This window comes from Nesoenas mayeri, assembly GCF_963082525.1.
Source record: "Nesoenas mayeri genome assembly, chromosome: 6".
Lineage (NCBI taxonomy): Eukaryota > Metazoa > Chordata > Aves > Columbiformes > Columbidae > Nesoenas > Nesoenas mayeri.
The window spans coordinates 34,204,873-34,225,534 of record NC_137545.1 but is presented as its reverse complement, the minus strand read 5'-3'; the positions used below and the strand labels follow the sequence as shown (position 1 = coordinate 34,225,534).

Genomic DNA, 20,662 nt, shown 5'->3' with positions numbered 1-20,662 from the left:
CAGGTAGGTGCCCTGATGGAATCCCAACCCATTTAGAGCCACGAAGATGACTGAGTGGAGCATCTCCCTTATGAGGAAAGGCTGAGGGAGCTGGGTGTCTTTAGCTTGGAGGAGATTGAGGGGTGACCTCATTGTTTATAAATATGTAAAGGGTGAGTGTCATGAGGACAGGGCCAGGCTCTTCTCAGTGACAACCAATGGTAAAACAAGGGGCAATGCATATAAAGTGGAACACAGGAGGTTCCACTTAAATATGAGAATAAACTTCTTCACAGTGAGGGTGACAGACACTGGAACAGGCTGCCCAGGGAGGTTGTGGAGTCTCCTTCTCTGCAGACATTCAAAACCCCCCTGGACACCTTCCTGTGTAATCTCATCTGGGTGTCCCTGCTTTGGTGGGGGGACTGAACTGGATGATCTTCCAAGGTCCTTTCCAATCCCTGACATTCTGTGATTCTGTGCTGAGACTCGCGTTCCCACTTGGGTGAGCCTGGGCTTAGCGGCAAGTCCTTTGTCCACTGCCAAGTTCAGGATTAGGCTTTGCCTTGGGCTTTCATCCATGGCTAATGACATGACTACGCAGTAACAGAGCCTCTCATAAAATTATTATGAGAACAAACAAATTCTTTCCCTATTATATATAATACTTGTTTTTAAGATTAAACCAACAGCAGGGCTGGTGGGCTCCGTTCTCTTGCTGACCCATGTGAGAACACCATTGGTTGGTGTTCCCCATTGGCAGGTTACTCCTGAGCTGCCTCCTCCACGAAACAACTGTCAGTGCCATGGATGGGCTATGTCAAGGTATCTCCTATGTCCCCGATTTCCAGGAGATCCTCTGCAGGGTCAGAAGTCCCTGTTGCAGCTGCCCAGCATGACCTGTGTAACAGAGGTCCCAGATTTCCCGCAGTCAGCTCTGGCTTGAGCTAGATCTGGATTGTCGGAAAGCGCCCAGTTTCACTGTGGCATCTCACATTTCTGCAGGATCAGCACAGAATGAGACCTCGGCTGTTGTACTTTTATTTTGGATGGAGCTTGGCTTTATTCAGCTCAGTTCTGTTCTCCAGTGGTGGGATCTGGTGCTACTTTCCACTGTTGAACCAAAGAGCTTTTTAGTATCATGCCACTGTTCTCCATCGATGTGTTTTACAAACACTGTATCTTCATCTCTGTAGGAGAGGTTGAGCTGATCAAATGGAGCTGAAAAAACTTATTATCCCACTTTTTGTCCCTGCAAGGCACAAGCCCCCAGCTCCCACAGGAAACCCAGCAGCACTCATGCTGCATTTGCTTCAGGGGACCAGGCTCTGTCCTCAGGTATGTGGTCCCACGTTGTGCTGCATAATAAATACTGTGCTTGGCAGAGTATGGAGCAAGGAACGAGCCAGTAGTGTTTCCTGGTGAATAAAAAAAGACTGATTTTGATTGCATTAGACACCAGTGCTTCCTGGTGCCAGAAAGACATGCAGTATACATTTCTGGTTTGCTGGACCCTCTTCAAACAGGCTGGTAACTGACTTATTCCAACACTTATTTTTCCTTTGTGAAAATATCCCTTTAAATTAAGTGTTTAGCAAATACTGCTTAGTCCCATTACAAAGCAAATTGGGTATGGATCATACCAGCAGACTTCTCCAATCTCTTTCAGATGCTTGAATTACATCATGATCTAACTTCACCCTGGGGAGAGATGAGCTCTGAAGAATGTTGTCCGTCCTTCTGCTTTGGTAATCTCCAGTATTTTTTGGGTACCTTTCGCAGGTTGTCTGTGCATCAGTGCAATGACTCCGCTTTGCATTGGGACAACTCACGCAGAGGTTTCCCCAGGGTTGTTCCCACCAAAGCTGGCTCCACCCGGGTGAGCTGGAGCACGGGGGCCAGTGGGGTGATGCCCAGTGCTCCGTGGGGAGGATTTGGCCAGAGTGGATTCTCTTTGGGTTTGGTCAGTCGATGTCTGTGCCTGTGGGTGAGGATGGGGAGCACACCCGACCCAGTGATCCTCTGTCTGCCCTTGGAGCCGCTCATCTCCTCCATCCACCGCAACAGCCCATCTTGCTCATGCCCAAGGCACCAAAATCAGGTAACACCAGAGACCCTCCTCCTTCACCCACAGCAAAATGCTTCTCCTCCAGATCTCAAGTTTCCTGCCCCAGCTTTCACTTTCTGTCCCCTAAAGCTGCTCCTGCCTGGACAACCCGTGCTCCTTGTTTGTGTCCCAGAGCTCTGGGTGCCCTTGTGGGGTCGGGCTGGCAGGGTACAGGGGTGCTGCTCAGGACGGCTGGGCTGGTGGGGACGCCTGTGACGGGAGAACTGCAGGGGCAATTATCTGCCATATTGTGCTCTCGCTTGTGTTTAAAAACAAAAACAGCTCAACTGACTCATAGATCCTACGGCCTCTGAGTCATTTTTTATTTCTGGATGTCACTGCTCTGCCCTTTGCAATGAAGGGAGTTACATGTGTGTGCACGCTCACACACACACACATCAAGTTCACATTTGTTTTTCCCCTATAAAAACAAAGCAATTTCCATACCATTAATGAAACAGAAATGATTTGACTTCGCGTACCCTGGCTTTTATTTTCCATTGTATAAACTCTGCAGATGAAATAATGATGGTTGTAAAGTAAACCTTTTTTTTTTTCCCCTTTCCCTTTCCAGGCAGCCTCTTTTTGAAATAGCAATAGGGAGTCACTTACAGACTTGGCTTGTGTTGAGCCTGTAATAATTAACTCCTTCATCGCCAGCTTTTCCTCTGTTGGTATTTAACCACAGCGTGGGTGAAGGCGGCAGCAGGTCTTTCCTGAGACTGGCAGTGAAGCGGGGGGCAGAGCAGGCAGGGACACATGTGAATGGAGAAGGGCTGGTCCGTGCAAAGCAGAGGAGGGTGCTTGGGGTGATGCGCCTGTGGGTTGCTCAGCTCTGCAGGGAGAGCCAGGGCACTGGCACTGCAAAACCAGAGGTACCTAAACTCTTCTTGCACACCCCACTTTTTCGTGAGCAATTCAGTTTCTGTGCTTAGTCTCCTTTCCTTCTTGCTCCCCTGAGGCCACCAGCGCTGACATCTCAGCCCAATGTCCTCTTTACTCCCCACCACCACTGCGGAAATAAGCTGTAGTAAATAATTTCATCACCAAGTCTTGCTCTTTCTGTTTACAGGCCCGTTATGGTTTTATGAAGTATGCAGAGAAAAATTAATACGGTGAAGTATTCATAATACCTGTCACGAGCAGCAGAAGCGGCTGGAGCTGGGTGCCCAGCACGTGCCTGTGGGATGGGATGAGCTGCCCTCCCTGTTGGAGTGTAAGCTCTGCTTTTTTATATACCCTTGCCATTGCACACAGTCTGTCTGGGCAATTTGTCTGTCTTCAAGGCTTATAAACACACCACAAACATTTTTCCTAATCGCATCTATCATGCAGCGGCACAGCCCTGCATCCCCCCTGCATCGGTTCAGATGCTTCACTGGTGCCTGGCCCGGGTGCGTTAGTGACACTGGCTGAGATATTGTTACTCTTCCCAGACTGGGTGATGTGTTTTATATTATTTCTCTTGGATTTATTAAGCATTATGTAACCGGCTAACCAATCCCGCATGCGATGCGATCGCGGCTGATTTCATGTCAGTGGAAAGAAAACAAAAAAAATGTTCTGAAGTGGTTGAAGTGAAATTCATTTCCACATGCAAAGCAATTCCTGGAGGATCTTCCTCATCTCCACATGGCTGCTTTGCATCCAAGCTCTCATGCAACCCATCAGAAAAGAGTTATGGAAAAATTGCATGTTGTATACAACAGGATGTTACAAGCAAATCCTCTATTTACATCCTGCATTAAACTATTCTGATAAAGTTTATTTTACTTAATTATTTTTAAGCATCCTCGTGGATTTCTGCTGCTTCTTGAAACGTGTGGCGTTTGCATATTTTTTGCCTTTTAGCTGGAGGACTCCTTCAAATGTGAAAATTAATCACCAAAGAAAGTCTGGCATTAAAGTTTGAAAGACAAACTGAGCCAGCCCTGCAGTGCCAAGGTCCTGAAGCCCAACAGAATGTGACCCAGTGCGATAGGGAGGATCCTCTGCCCTTTCTCAGCTTTGAAGTACTCTAAGTATCAGGTGAGGCAAAAACTATACCCCTATTAGACTCTGAACTCAGGCTCTTTCAGTAGTGCTCTTCTTGCTGGTGTTATGGACAGTGTCCTTCCCACTAACACCAGTCTGCGCCCTGAGACATTGAGCTGAGGATGGAGGAACATGAAAAGGGTAAAACACAGACCTAGAGGTCCTGTACCTTTTGTTTTGTTTTGTTTTGTTTTCCTCAGTGTCTTTGAAACACTCAGCAATGTCTGAAAATGTTGTATTTCTGAATCCATTTCACTGATGCACTTAACCTTCACTGCAACATCAGTAAAGCTGGTGGCTGGGGGAGGCCTGTTTGCACGTTATTTGCATTATTTTTCAGTGAGACCCTAAGGCACCCAAGCCCCTGCTTCACCCAGATAAATAGCTAAATTCAAGTTAACCTGAATTGCTGAATTGAGCCTCGATGGGCTGTTGGATCATGTAACAGTGTTTGCCACTTGCTGGGCTGCAATTTGAACATAAAGGTGGCACCAAGCCATGATCTCAGGAGCAGGCAATGGACTGTGGATGGACAGGACAGGACAGTCCTGTAGGCTATGCTGGTGGGCAAGTTCACAGCTCCTCGTGGTTGCCAACACCGCACCTTGCCTTGTGCCAACTCGCTAGATGAGCAAAGTTGTCCTAAAACCAGGAGGGAACCCACAAGTTAGGTGTTTGTCCACCATCCAGAAGCCTGCTTATCCCCTCGGGAGATGAGCAGGGACAGGGTCTGCAGGAGTGCTTGGTGCCCTACAACCCTTATTGAAAAGGTGGCCTGAAGGAGGGTTGAAGGTTAGCGCAGGAGTCCCTCAGGTCATACAGGACAGCAGCTTAACATGGGTTTTTTTCCCTCCCTAAGTTTGTGCTGGCTATTGTGGGTTGCTGTGTTATTATGGCTGGTACCTCCAGAGTTGATACCATGCCAGGTAAAAACTGTCCTGGTAGACAACAGCAGTTGTGATTTTGCCTGGCAATAACTGTGCTTATCCCACTAGGCATTCAGCAGCCACTGGGTAAGTACTGGGCTATGAAAGTTGGACGCGAGGAGCTACAATGGAAACAAAAGGCTCATGGCTCTCCTGTGTCTGAAGAGGCAACACAAGATCTCAGCTGGCAAGAAGTCCCTTTCATTGCACCTATTGCCACTGTTCCTTTCTCTTTTGTATCTTTTGCCGTCTTTCCCACCCACATGTGGCACTGCAGAAGCTCTGAGAGAACAGGCTAAGTCAACAGTGCAGCTGGACAACACATCTGGGGGCTGGGAGGGAACCCCCCCCAGCTGCAGGTCAGCCCAAGGGAAAAACACACCATGGCCCCATTGCCACAGCAAATCCCGCCAGCCCAGAGGGTGCGTGAGGAGAACATGCCATCTCTCCTGGCAGATGGAAAGCATAGCAACTTACTCAAGCTCTGAGGAATGGGAAAACTGCTGACAGCAATGTTCATAAATGATCTGAGCATCTCTGCTGGCATCTCTGCTTATTTGGGGCATTGCACTGGTGTATGCCATGGCATGGTGTGTATAGGCTGGTGGTAGGGTTTACCTCCGCATGTCCCCCATGGGAAGTGTCTTCTAATGAATGGGGATTGGCACACTGTGTTTTCAGAGGGCTCTGATGCTTCAGCCCTTTGAAGAGCGCTTTGCAGTGATACAGTTTTGACTAAATGCTGGTCTCAAAAATGAGTCCCTTCTTCACATCTCCCTTGCTGCTTGGGAGAAGGAGTCACAGCCTGGCCATACACAGGTGGTTTGAGTTTATCTTGTCTCAAGTCGTAGCAGAAATTGCTGAGACCAGCACTTGCAGGTCTGGGAGCTGAACAGAAGAACGTAAGAGTCAACCAACCCCATAATGCCGTTGCCATCATTTTTGTTGGTCTTTTTTCTCCAGAGCCACCAACAGTATCTCCTGTATCTGGTTTATTTAACTGCAGCTTCTGTATCTCATGCTCAGGCAGCTACAGCAGAGATGAGTCCCTCTCTCTACACAGAAAAAGCCGCAGCAACCAACCTAACAGCAAAAGCAACCGAGCTGCAAGCTGATCACAGATGCTGCTCTCTCTTAACTACTGCAATCCAAGTAAAACTGCTACACAGCAGTTGTGTTGGTTTTTATGTTGTTTGTTTGTTTGTTTGTTTCTGGTTTTTGTTTTTTGTTTTTGTTTTTTACTGTTATTATATTATACTCTGGAAGTCAACTTCACACATCTTTTTCAGGCTCTGCAGGAATCCTGAATCTCTGTGAACAGACGGAAGTGAAGTTTAAAGACATCATCCAAATAGGTAAACATGTTAGAAACATTATCTGGGTCACATTTGGGCAACAGAGTTCGCTCTGTTTTAAGTGCAAATGGTTTACTGATGATTTAGATGAACTTCCTGAGGAGTGTTTGAAATTCCTGGCACATGTTCGGTTTACCATCTGCTGGAAGGACTTTGATGAGCCCACAAAGACTGGAGCTGCTCTTCATATCTCATGTGGACTTTTGTGATTGACGAGTCTGAATTTTTTCGCATTTGTATTATTTTGATTCCTGAGGAGAAACAAGGCTTGCAAGGGACTGCGTGATGAGCTGCTGGGGCAGAGATACTCTGTTAATTCTCCATCAATGTGCTGTCATCAAGTTGTTCCAGCACTGCCTATTGCTTACATCTGTTAAAATTATTATGTGGAGTCAAGTTTTGCCCTCATCTAACAGTAATTAAGTAATTTGTGATGTCAGAGGGAACCTGAACTTGAGACTAGCCTGTATTACAGGCTCTCAAAACTTTCTTGCTTTTCCTGAAGTGTCCCACGTGTAGTGTGTAAATAGATGGTGTGTTCTTCTATTTCATTTCTTTCTTGATCTCTTAAAATATATAATTCAAGGATCTATTGTTGTCAACCTACCAAAAAGCACTGCCCAATAGGGTTGAATTCAACCTGCATATTTTCCATTTTGCTGAAGCAGAAGTGAGCTATGGCAGGAGGGCAGAGGGAACAGGCTTCTGGAAAGGAATTGTTGCAGGAATGAGACCGAGAGTCCTGTTCACAAGGCCCGAAAGGGCTTTTTCTGCCCACATGAAAGCAACAGGATCTTGCATGTTTGCATGGTGCCTCTCCAGAGACCCTCCTTGCAGGAGAAGAAGGTTCCGCAGGTCCCAGCCCCAGGGAGCCCAACAGCCAGAGGGGACACAGTGCAGGGGACAAAGCTGCTCCTCCAGCACAGAGGAACGGACAAAGAGGAGGAAGGTTCTCCATTCACCACCTCCCACTCTGACGTCTCACCATTCAGCAGTACCACTTTGCCTTTTCAACTCGGTGTCCTGCCCCAAGGTACCTCCTGAAACGTGTCACGGTCTGAATATTGCTGAGCAATCCCTCTGCCCAAGAGCTGCCTTCCAAGCCGCAGCCTGTTGTAGAGGTAAGAGCCCTAGTGAGGGTGAAAAAAAAAGCTTATGCTGCTTGTGCAGCTCTTTTGCAAACAGGTGAGCACAGGGCAAATATACAAAATGAGAGTGAACATGTGCTGGGGAGATCTCACCCTCAAGCACACATTCTGTCCCTCTGGTGGGAACATCTGCGACCATGTTCTACCACCACCGAGTGCCTTTGACATATTAAAGACATGGCAGGAGCTGAGCTCTCGGGGGACCCATTGGTCTTATTTCTGTGGACACTTGTACCCTGGGTCTATTTGAAGATGGATGATTCATTTAACTGCTTGTTGCTTATGGCTCTGTGTGTCACTTCCCATTGTACGAAGGGTCCTGTTTGCTGTCGTGGATGGTTTGGGCTAATTTTGGGACAAATCTAGCATGGAAAAAATGCTTTACGCAGCAAGACAGTGGCTGATTCAGTTTCTTTCATGCTGGATTCTGGTGCTCAGAGTCTCCCAGGCAGGAAGTTTTATCAAGTAACATCAGACAGATGTTCTTCATCATGTCCCAGTTGTATTGGCTGGTGACTTGCTCTGTCAAACACTTGTCAGATGACACAGAAATTCATTCTGCACGAGTGGCATTTTATTAAATGATCCACCTGAAAACAGCAATGGATCTTTTTAAATAAATATGTATACCTGTAATAGTTGTAAAGACCCTAGAAGGACTTGCAGTCATGGCACTTCAAAGAAGTGTTCCCAGGAAGGGGTCTGATTTCCTGACTTTGCAGTACCAGTGCCAGGTACATTATGAACTCAGGTTGGCAGTATCATTTTTCTGATGGGATGCACAGTGTGCCAAAGCAATGCAGGACACAGTCTAGCTCTGTGGTTTGGGATGGCTGAGGTGAGAAAGGAGCCCTATCAAAATATCAGGGTTTTGCATGGTCAAAAAAGAAAAAGGCCCCTCTTAGTGGTGTAAGAACCAGCAAGGCAGGAACTTCAACAGGTGTCTCTGAGCCTCCCAGAAGCAAAGATACAAGACAAGTATGTTGTTTCCAAAGGGAACATCTCCACAGGCTTGTTGGCAGAACTGAAAAAATTAGGAGGTGCTCAGATATTGGGGCAAGGAGATGTCTCATCAATGATCGGATCACATCAGTTGGTGTCACTTCAGGTGCCTGTGTCATGGCTCAGCCCCATCTGGACCCTGGACCAGGGCAATAAGCCAGCCCTGCCTGCTGCCTGCCACGTGTGGTGGCACAAGCTCATGAGCAGCGCTGTGCATGCAGGGCATGTGTTAGGGTGTGATGGTCCTGGAGGCAGGGACTCTTCAGCTCCTAGGCATGCTCAGAGGACTTGCCATCATTTGTTGCAAGGGAAGGACAATAGCTCTTTGCAGGCTGAGTGAAAATGGGAAGGTATTTCCTTCAAACGCCTTCAGGCCTCATCACCACAGACTCTGGAGCTGGGGTGGAAGCTGCTGGCCATGGCTTTCTTTGGAGCTCTGCTTACCCAGAAGAGCTGGAGTTTTTGACCTGGTGGAGACTCAATGACATGGAGCTATAGGGAACATCTCCACCCCCAGCATGGCAAGGTGAGAAGTGTTGCCACAGGCCAAGTCAGATCATGTCCAGCACAAAGCTGCTTCAACCCCTTCCAGAGCCGTGGCCAAGGTGTGGGTTGACCTGGAGTGTGGGACTTTGCAAAGTGATGCCTAGCAGCTGCCATCACTGGATCCTCACATCAGCTCCCCGTTGTGCCTGCTGATAGCTACAAGCTGCACAGCAGAAATGTTGAAAATGTATTTTAAAAAAAATATTATTTTAATCTTGAGACCAGCTGTAAATAATCCTGTCTAGTTAAGGGCAACACTTAGGCTGAGGAATATCCTCAGAGCTGCTAGAATCCATGTGGCTGATAGCCCTCCGTCCAGCGCAGGCTGGCAGGCTGGGGTGTACAGCTGGACGCGCTAATTGCCCCAATGCTGAAATGCATTTGCTGTAGTATAAATCAGCTGTCGCTTGTCAGGCGTGTTCCTGGCTTATCAGTGGGAAGCAAAACACTGCAATGGAGCCGCTCCATGAAGGGTAAGTCCTGGAGTGGTGTAACTGGTGGGAGCATAGGCTGCAGAGGGGACTGCACGATAACCAGGCTCTCCCACTTCTCCTAAAAGCTTGACAGCTGCCAGAACCCCTTCATGGTCTGTAACAAAAAGATGAACGAACTGGCAAAGAAGAAATATGACTCTGATGGACCTTACAGATCCTTTCCAGAGGCAGGATCACGGCGGTCGCCTGTGAATTCAGGGATGTGCATGCGAGCAGGACAGCTTTCAGCCACCCCTTCACTTCCCCTGTGGGTCCCTAAGGAAATGTTATCCCGCAGTTGGGGTCCAGCACGGAGATAATGTAGCTGTAATCCGCAGTTTTGATAAGGCAGGCAGCCATCAGTGGCGTTATCTCCCCTCTACGAGGAGGCCCCTTCCCGCGCGAGGCTTTCACTTGGCACACAGCGCTGATGTGAAAAGAGCAAAGTGTGTGGGAGCTGCTGATTGTGTCTCCTTGGTGGGACTGGTTTTTTTTAAAATTTATTTATTTTTAATAAAAAGATCAGATGTTGCTCTTCCTTGAAAACATGACAGTCTATGGGAGAGTTCATTAGTTTATGGCAAGTTGCAACGCTGTGGAGCCCGGCTGAAAGCAAATGTTATTGCAAAGAGTTATCGCTAAGGGGAGAGGAAAATAATGTCCTGAGGAAATAAACTCGGTAGAGCAAAACATGGAACAATATAAAGCTGTGGAGGACAGGCTGTAGAGTTAAATACTTTCTCAGAATAAAAGCCCCCAGTCACCTGTTTTTAACGCCAATGCTTTCTTTCTGCAAATTCAGTGAATATGTGGGATACATCTGTTCAGGACTCCATCTCTAATGGGAGTAACAAGTATCACGATTGCAGCTGGCTGAACTCTTTTACTACTAGTACACAAAAATGTCTTTGTGACCAGCATTAAATAGTGATAGCACCAGTAAAAATCAGCTTTTTTTTTTTTGCTTTTTTTTTTTTTAATAAAAAAGAAAACGAAAGAAAAAAAGAAAAGGAAAGCAGTGTATTTTCACTTCAAGCTCCATGGAATTATATTTCAAAAAGGACTTTCCTCCACAAAGCCCCCCGATACAATACAGATTAGAGCAGCTTTAATGATGACCAGTCTGTCTCAAGTCTGAGCAAAGCTGGAGATGCAAGGGGAGAGGAAATGCCTGCTTTTATAAATCTGACATAGCTGTACACTGCCAGCTTTCTTAGCCTTCAGTTATTCCAACTTACACCAAGGGCTGAAACCGTAGTATCAGGTTTGGAGAAGTGTAAAGGTGAATTTGAAATAATCCATCACTTGCATTGCTGAGTCTCATGCTGCTCACAACACTGCAGAGGACTCCAGTTTTGCATTGTCAGGGTTTTTTCTTGTACTTTCTTCTTCCATTTCTTAACTGGAGAATTTGTTGCAACTTTGTTCTTATTTAGCCTAATGGTAGGATGCACAAGTTTCTCCTTGAGGCAGTGGGATGCTGTGCCTGCTGCCAACCCACCTATATCCACCCAACCAATGTGGGGCCCTTGCAGCCTCTTTGTTTTGAGGGTGATAACTTATTCCTTGGTGCTTTGGCTGTCTTAAAACACCATCAAAACAAAATATGGTGCTACTTGAGAAAGACTGTCATAAGCAACCCTGCAGCCATGTATTCCAGGGTGGTAGAGGAGGTCTGTCCTGTTGCCCCAGCTCAGCCTTGGACCTTGCAAAGCACCTTTCTGCAAACGGATATATTTGTCTGTGAAGGGTGACTCTTCCTTTGTCTTCTTCCTTCCCCTGTCCTCTCACCATCTGAGGTTTTCCTCTCTGTTCCTGAATTGTGCATTGGTGTCGGAGTGCAATCCCCATAGCTCCCCTGCCCAAGGAGTGGGCTGGTGTTTTGGTGGCAGTACAACCCCTGATTTTAGATCTGGTGACCTTGGAAATAAGAGTCTGACTTCTTCAATGAGCTGCTGGAGGAGCCTGGGATAGGTCAGAGATTTCATGAGCAGATCAAAAGCCAGAGATGTTTTTCTGACAGCCCTGGAGCTCCCTGTAATGATTTATGAATTATATAGGCTCTACATGTTTAGCTGAAGAGGCTTACTGGGGGAACAGGGCTGGTTTGTGCAAGCAGGAAGGAGCACGTGGCTTCAGAGGGCCACCATCTACCAAGAGATACCCCCTTGAGCGTTCTCTGCAGACCATCAAAGTGCTTTGAGGGACTGTGGCAAAGGGGAGCCCAGGAGAATCACAGCAAAAAATATCAGGGTGTTTTACTGGGCCAGCATTTTAACGGGAGACCAAGTTATGGGCAAGCACACCTGCAACATTCCCTCGTTTCACAAATAATTTTTCTCTATCTTTGGAGCTTCAGCAGATCCCACGAGGTACAGCTCTCCCTTGCTAAGTGCTACACGCCCTGGCAGATTTTGAGTTTCACGTCCTCTCTTGAAGGCTGGGTGCCCAAAAGCTCCTTGCCAGGCTCCTGGGGCTCTCCATCCTCTGAGAGCTGTTGTCACAGCAGTGACACTTAGCTCATGTTCTTGAGGTTGTCTCAAAGGCTCAGAGATGTGGTGCTTTTCTCTCCTCTCTGTGAGAAGAGACTTTGCTCAGCCCTGTGCCTGCACGGCCTGACCTGAGCCCTATTCCTGACAGGCAGCACAAGGGAGACCTTCCTGATTCTGATGCAAAACAGGGCAGGAAAACTCCTGATTATTAACTTTGAGGCCAGAATGTTTCCATGTGCACAATACAGTAATCTCTATATCATGTCTGTAACTTCTAGGTTATAGTCTACTGAGCAGATACTCTCGCAGTCATTGAAGGCTTTTGAGCAACAAAAATCCACCACATCCTGAGCCTGAGTAATTACCTGCTGGAACAACTTCACTGTGTTGCGCACTAACACAAAAGCAGCTGGTTTCAGCTTCCAGCATGTAAATCTTGTTTTTCCTCTGTGCCCTAGAAGAAGAAGCCCTCTGCCAGAAAGCATCTCTCTGGAACCACGTTAGAGATTACGACAAGCTCACCTCCCAGCTCTCTCCTGGCCAAACAAAAGACACTGAAAGCCTGCACCCCCCCACAACTCTAAGACAGGTTTTCCAGTCCTGAATGATCCTTGTATTTTTTTTTGTCCCGGGCTAGGTAAATCCAGAACTGTGCCAGCTCTCTGCCCTGCTCCCCTGTGTGAGCTTTTGCATTAGCAGTGGTGCAGCTACAGCTTCTGTCTGCGCCTTCTGCTGAGAAAGCCGTGTAAAAGTGCTGCCCTCCAGCAGCCACTGCCACTGGGGAGAAGTTTAAGGGTAGATATTCTGAAGCCTTTCCTAGGGCTGACCAGGGAGAACTAGAAAATCCAGTAGCTGAAATTTCAGCTGTGTGTCAGGCTATAGTGTCTGCTGCCCCGGTGTAAACTCCTAGGAAGAGCAGCAAAGTCCCTGAAGATGCTCAGCTGGCCTGGAGGGAGTTACTCTGCGATACCTCAGATGCAAGTGGGGCCATGTCCTCTATGGCAAGTTTTAAACCTCTGTGCTAAGAGGAGAGACTTTGCTGCTGTCAGGAAGCCAGCGCTGTCACTCTTTAAAGAGGTTGGATGAGCCGTGGGATTTGTTGCTTGAAGAATAACTGAATGTGTATTTTCTGTCATTTTGGGGCATTTGCTGTTCCCTTCTCTCTTAATGTCGGTGTGAAGTGGGCTCCCAGGGAATTTTTACTGTCTCAGAATGGCTGTGTGGTTGATCTTAATAGGTAAGGGAAGTGGATGTAGCCCCAAAAAACATATACCATTGTTGAGCTGAATCAGAGCGAGCGAGCCTTGGTTTATTATTTTTTTCCCCTATACGGAGGCAAATTTTGTCATCATATCACTCACGTAACCTTTCAGATGAACTTAGTAATCATGATACGTTTTGGTTTGGCTTCTTTCAGATTAAAACCTTGCCTTTCAGAAAAAGGAAACCATAAGTTAAATAACTCCAAAATTAGGTATTTCTGAAGGATAATTAGTGGTCTTCTTTCTTACCAAAAACAACCCAAGACTGTGCTTTAAATAATACCTTGTCGTTATTCCTTCAGTTCTGCTCCAAATGTGACTAATTTAGCAGAATGTTATCAGTATAACATTCTACATTTTAAACCATATTTTAGTGTATTATCTACAATAATGAATACTATATATCTCCACAGCATTTTGAAAAATCAACCAGATCTTATGTCCTAAATCCCCCCATCTGGGTCTCTCTACTTCAACAGTTGCACCAAGTTGCCTACATACAAATTACCAAGCGATCATATTATTTCATTCTCCGTTCTTGTAGATAGGGGGACCCATGTAAAGTGAATGCAGATACAGATCCCTGCCCCCAGTTATTTCATTTGGATGCAAAAATACTGGAGTTATAATCCTCCTACATAACCGCTTTGAGCAAAAGGCAATTTTTGTTGCATCAAGTTTTCTATAGGGTGGTGACTGGGTCTGTATTTGTAAAAGAGCTCACTGCAAAAGCTGCCATTGTCTGTGTAGATAAATATATACTATATAGGGATATATATGTGTATACATATACACAGGCACTGTATATACAGAAAGACACACACACATACTTAGGGGATGTGTATATAACACTCACTTATATACAAATCTATTCCCTGTTATGAAACAATCATCAAGATATAAACAAGAGAAGTTAAATCATGGATGGGCGCATTTTCAAGTGCTGCTGGAGGGTTTTATCTACAGTATTGAAGAAGTGCTATCAAAACCTAAACAGGGCACTTATTACAAAGAAATCTTTACGTAAGTGCTGGAAAGGTTTGCCGAATAACCAGATGTTGTTGCAAAGACACTTCTCCTCCCCCTCTCCCCATTTCTTTCCTTCTTTCATAGTTCGATTAATTCTGCACATAAACCAGGGCAGATAAAAGTTCTAAGCTGCAAACTTCCCCACATCTGGACACTGTCGAGGCCAGATCATTCAGCGGTGCACTTCAGTTGCTTTTAAGCTCCCTCAATAAAATAAAAACTTCCAACAAGTAATGCTGACCTATATATATTTTTGCACTGTAAACACTGACATCTGCGAGCTGCTCCAAGCGAGCATACAGCACTTTCCACTAAGGCAAATGCTCGCCCTTCGCTGTAAGAGAAAGACACAGCTGATGCAGTCATAGCAGCATATTCTGCTAAACTCTCCGCTATTTCCAATCCTCTGGCTAATTGCTGTCAGGGGAGAAATCAAAGATCAGCTTTTTTGCTGGAGGATTGAAAAATAAACGACCTCTCGGAGCATGTTGCTTAACGTTGTCTAACCAGAAACATTTTTCTACTCACAGAAGGAGAGCAGCAGTAAGGAAAGCAGACCCGGTCTCCTCCAGTAACCCATTTTCTGGATCCCACCAGTGACCAGAAGCCCGGCTTCACGGCGTTGGCCAGTTCATCTTCCCTCGGTGCAGCCAGCCTCCTGCGACTCTGCTGTCAAGCCCGGAGCCCCGGCTTTGCGAGGCTCCCAACTCGGCTTGCCAGGAAGGCGGATCCAGCTGCTAAAGCCCAGCTGTGTGTGGGGTCCGCCCAGGAACTGCAGTTTATGAACAAACCAAGCCTGACCCTCCTCTCGAAATAATATATACAAATATGGGAGGGGGGAGCCAGGGGGAAGAAGCCTGGCTCCAAGAAAAAGAGTTTGATTCTTCTTTTTTCCCCCTATGACAACACGGAGCTGCTCCGCACAGCCCAAGGATCTTTGAAGGGGACCTAATGCCTACTGCATGCATCTAATCAGAAAGGCATGGGTGCTCCCGCGTGCCTCTTTCATCTGAATAAAACATGGAAGGTAACGCTTCAATATGTTGAGCTGCCATTAATTTGCTACTTTCCCCCCCCCCACTTTTAGAAATTAACTCTATCTTTTAAGTAAGCTTCAGTGGGTTATATATTTAATAGGGGTAATTGGAAAGTTTAGGGCAGCTTTTTCAAAATAACCACATCAATATGAACTTAGCCTAAAGTACGGGCTTTTGACCCATTAAAGCAGCATGTTTTAAACATATTCTTATATGTTTTCCTGAATCAGGGCCTAAAATAATAACATAGAGCATTTAAATAGCCGCTTTCTCCCCAAGATCTTAAACTGCTTTACAAAAACTTGTAAGAAATATTATCCCCACTTACAAAAGGGAAACTGTGAAACATAGCAGAAATCTGACTTACCTTGGTTGTTAATCAATCAGTTGCAAAAGGATGAGCAAAATCCTCAGACTCTTGTCCTGTGATCTACCCCAACCCTTCAGAATGTATTAAAATAATGATCAATGTAATCAAGTGCGGCAGAGAGAAAGAGATGTTGTTATTGAGTTTTTGCAGACAAAATGCCTGCCCTAAGGTAAGGCTAATTTTTTATAGCTATTGATAAATACACCTATCACTTTTTTAATGCATACACAGCATTCTAATTCAATGAGTCTCCAGCTTTTTATTTACCTATTTTACAATTAATCTTTTACTTCATTCATCAGTATGTGGTGGATACATGGTGTACCTGCGTATGTTTATGTGTATGTGTGATCATTACTCGTGAGTGTTTTGCCCCGCTGGACATGAAGATCCTTTATTTGTATTAATCTTTCCAATAAACCACACCTGCTTGTTTTGTAAACTCCATAAGTCATTCTGTTAGGGAGTTAAATAATGACATGTCTTTTCCCTTCCGTATTTAAAAAGGAACAAGGCGAGGTGTTAGATGAGGTACAGACACAGCTGATACATACAAAGCATCTCTCCTAACGCCATGGCTACACCAGCACACGTCTGCAGAGAGCTGCTTGGTCTGCTCCCCCTTGCTTCAGGGCACCCAGATGCCAGCCAGCTTGGCCTGTCCTCCATAGAGAAATGGCCACATGTCCCTGGGATAACAGAGCAGAAAGCTGTGTGGATGCACTGAGGGAAGACAGCACTTGGGGTGCACAGAGAACATCCGTCTGGAAGAATGAGTCCAGAAACTTGGCTGACCCAGGGATCCCTGGAGAACATCAGCTTGAATCTAAGGAGAGATACAACATTGCTCTCCCTCCCTTGGCTGTCTTCACATCGAAACGGGCATCTTTCTATGTGCTGTGTCGTACTAATCTAGAAGAGACGGGTTGGTCTGAGTTACAACAGCTGAAGTATGGCCTTTGCAGACTAAGGACAAGCAAACGTTTAGCAAGCTTTCAGAAAGACGTTATTTTCCAATCAGCGTATTGAAACTGCTGAGTGCACAGTGCTATCTTTGGGTGACCTGCCAACTCTCCTCTTTCTGATCCAGAGCATTTCAAGATGCCCACAGATCCCTCAGACTGCCGGTTGGATTTGCAGACGTGAGCTCTTCTGCGTGTTACAAGGCAGCTGGATAAGGCTCACGCTAGGAACGCCACAGATTATTCATGATCTATGGGAGCTCTCTTTAAAAGCAGGAAGAATCCCCCGCTGCCTAGCAAAACTCGGAGAGAAATAATGTCCCCAGTAGGAGCCTGGAGGGGCTTTAAACAACAGTGGACATTGACAAAACACGCTGTATGATTTGGAAGTGCAAGGGAGGCAAGGGATATTGTTTTTTTAGTGGCAGGACCTGGGAAAGCAGCAGGAAGCCTGCACAACGTCCCTGCAGCCAGGCACCCTGAGCCACAGGAGGTGCCTTTTCCAAAAGCCCAGGCAATCCCAAACAACTTCTGGGCCAAACCAAGCCATGTAAAATACTTCATCCTGTCTGTAGAATAATCTTAGGGCGAGATTTTGGGCCAGAGCTCACTGAAATGAGAGGAATGGCAGTAGTTGTTCCATGCGATGGCATCTTTACAAGGCAGTTGAGTTTCTACAGGAAGCTCTGCAAGGGGAAGCTTTTGGGGAGCGATGTTCATCCCACTCTTCCTAAACAGCTGTACTTATTTCTAGATGGTGTTAGACCTGCTGCTTGGTAAAACATGGTGTCGTGGTGACATGGGTGAGGGTTTGCTTTCACAGCCTCTGGGCTCTGCAGGCTGCTTTCTGCACTGAGGGAAACTGCTCAGCCCTTGCTGCATGTAAGATTGCACAGAGCTACATGTATCCTCCCATAATCTGCATTTTTGGTCCACTGAGCTGAGGCTACTGCAAGCCTCATTTGCAAAATAGAAAAAGTGTGAGACTTAGAGCTTGTTCCTTTCCTAACGCTATAATGTGAATGACCCCGGATTGAGCAGAGAGCCGGGCAGCATGTGCCTCTCTGACCTGGGCTTTTCTCTAGCCAACAGCTCTGTTCTGGAGACCCTGCTTATTTCTCAGACCTTATCCAAGGAAAAATGGAAACTAAAAATCCACCAAAGTTACTTGAGGAAAAGTAAGAACTCTGGGATTTAGCCTGGAGTGTCTAAACTCACATTATAGAGCTTTGCTTCCACAAGAGAACACAGTGACCTTTGGACTAAGGCACTAGGGAGGAAGAAGAGATAAATGGTTATTTTTATTGTTGGCTTGTTTATGCCTTTTGGTGTAAATTCTCCTGCTCCTCTATTAGTGATCTGGACAACCTCATAATTCAAGACACACTGAAAGCTGGATTTAGGCTGAGGAATGGAAAGTCTCCGCAGGGTGATTTTTAAGTTGCATTGTAGGAGCAGTTTTCCCCAAGTTCTCGTTTAGGAGCTGGAAGATATTTGCTAGAGAAATAAAGTAAAACATTGGCCACCTGAAACAATATAGCATATATTTAAGAGAAGGTTTCAAACAGCCTGGGTTTCCACTCTGAGAGGCAAGGCTCTGCAATCGATCAATAGATTTGAAGCTCCCAACATAAGCACCAAACACCCTTGTGCAGGGTAACATCATGATGGACATCTGGCAGACGCAGGCAGTAAAACCTCTTACTCTTTCCAGAGGCAAAGATGACCCTCATGTGACAGGGGACATGAAGGGAGAGAAGGGGAATAAGGGAACCATGTAGCCATATCCCAGAAAGTGCTAACACAAGGGCCAAAGCTCCTGAGCTTCCGTGAGCCTCCTCCATGCCCCAGAGAACGTAGCAGGGCCATTGGGTTTCAAATGACTGACCACAGCAAAAGGTGTGGGGTTCACTTCTACATCAGAACATGTTCCCTTGGCCATCTGGATTGCTTGCACATTACACGACTGGATTATCTGTTGCATCTGCTTCGTTCCTTTTAATCTGTTGATATCAGTAGTGATGTTGGGCTTTGGATAAGGCCCGTGAGTGTTTCTGTTGTGAAGAGAATTTGCCTTATACTTCACAGTTTTAAAAGGCAGGTCTAAGGAAAATGCCTACCTGACAGGATCACGGACTCAGTGCATATTAGTGAGCAGAAATCCATACTCTTAATTTATGTGCACATATTGTGTGCTTGTATCAAACTACTTCCAAGTTGCCCTGGCAGTTAATTAAAGCCCAAAAATGTCAGTGTCATCATTTCTGCACCTTATAAGCATGGCCTTGGTTTCACTGCACCTTCAGCATTGGTTGTCTGAGAAGGATGTGCACCCTGTGCTGTGCATCTGATCCAGCCGGCATCTCCATCCTGCGTTCACAAGGACACGGGCTCCAGTCCTGGTAGGGCTGAATACACTCAAATGCCATTGCCTAGTGGACACTGTAGGTGCCCATCGCTCTCTGGGAAAAGCTCTCGTTACCTTCTCGCTACCACCGTTTGACGGTGTTTTGGTGTTTGAGCTCACATACATGCTATCACCTGAGGGAAAATATCGTGACTTGACCTTCGGCATTTTCTATTCTCTCCCTGCAGCTTGTCTTAGGGATGGCGTGGTGACCTTTGATGACCAGATAGCACGACAAGTGCAATCAAAGCCAGCAATGCATCCTGAAGGCCACAGCTACAGCTTCCCTGGGTCAGGTGGCCTTGTCTGCATTGCCACAACAACTTCTCTTTAGCCCTGCCAACTTATCTGTGTTTCTGCATCTCAGCTAATGCTTATTTTGGTAGCCACACAGGACAAAGGCATTTTCTAATTGATGCCAGACTTCTATTGGAGTCTTTCTGTAGTCCAGAAACACTGGCTTAAATTCTAACTGCCCTCAGACTGCATACAACAGGTTCCTTGACCAAAGCTGCAACAAGATTAAGTAAAAGTCTATTATAGTTTGCTCATCTCTACCTTTTACAGTGTTATTGAGGGGGTATTTTCCCCCCTGTTCAGTACTGTCCTGAATCTTCTTGCATTCTACCCATAAAGTTCTGAGCTTTTCTTGCTGCTCTCTTTTTGCTGCTTTTGAGGCCACTTTCAGTAAACTTTCATTCATACTATTGATGTGCTTGTACAGATTCTTTCAAAAATGTGGATTAGTTTTGGTTTTCTAGTTTGTATGCATGGATCCAGTTCCACTGTTGCTGAAATGGATGGAAACCATCACTACCAATTTCAGTCGGAATAGGATCGAGTGCTTTCTTTTCCCCATGAAAGACATCCAGGTCACTTTTTCAGTTTCCACTTACCTTTCCATGAGTTTTTTATTTCCCTGAGTAATTAACAAAATGTTGATTTTTCCACTGCTTATTGGCCATTTCACACAGCCATTTAGATGATGGAAATATGTCTATCAGGACCCCAGACTTGCATGAGGAGAGGATTTCCCATTGCTTCTTTTTGAACCTATTTTGCCCCTTGGTCTATTCCATGCTGAAGCAGCTACTCATGCATTCTACTGACAGTTCCTTGACATTGTTTCATCCATTGTGTTTTCTTAGGGAACCTCAGCAAGTGCTGTTTTCTGCTCCATCCTACCAATGACATCAGATGCAACAGATGCCAGGGTCTTCAGTGAGGATCAACCTTAGAAGACCAAAAGCACAAGCTGGCATCACTTGGGCCGCCAGTCACTCCCGGTTAGCAAGAACCTTCTGGTCTGGAGGAATCGGCCTGTAGAGGGAAGCATGAACAGTTCAACAGCCTGACTCTGATCTTTATGTTCTATTATTATTACTAGTAGCAAAGTTATTATAGGATCTAGGAACCTGAACCACAGATCAGGAAGGTGCTTTCAAAGGGAAACTCCTGGCCATCTCACTTTGGCTTGTGCTGTCCTAAGCACTTTTTGCAGCAGCAGCTAAACTGAAGGGTATGAAGGGTGGT

The 20,662-nt window shown here is 46.0% G+C and overlaps 1 protein-coding gene across 1 annotated transcript in view; it reads right to left on the bottom strand.

The window, feature by feature from the left end:
* The window catches only part of LOC308041562 (TGF-beta receptor type-2-like), a gene marked incomplete at its 3' end in the record, with an annotated part of 33,476 nt that extends 18,514 nt beyond the window's left edge, over positions 1-14,962 (bottom strand). The window contains exon 1 of the mRNA XM_080346312.1: positions 14,882-14,962. Within this exon, the coding sequence (XP_080202438.1) occupies positions 14,882-14,933 (52 nt within the window). The 5' untranslated portion in view covers positions 14,934-14,962. The remainder of the gene's footprint in view (positions 1-14,881) is intronic.
* Positions 14,963-20,662: the final 5,700 nt, after the last annotated feature.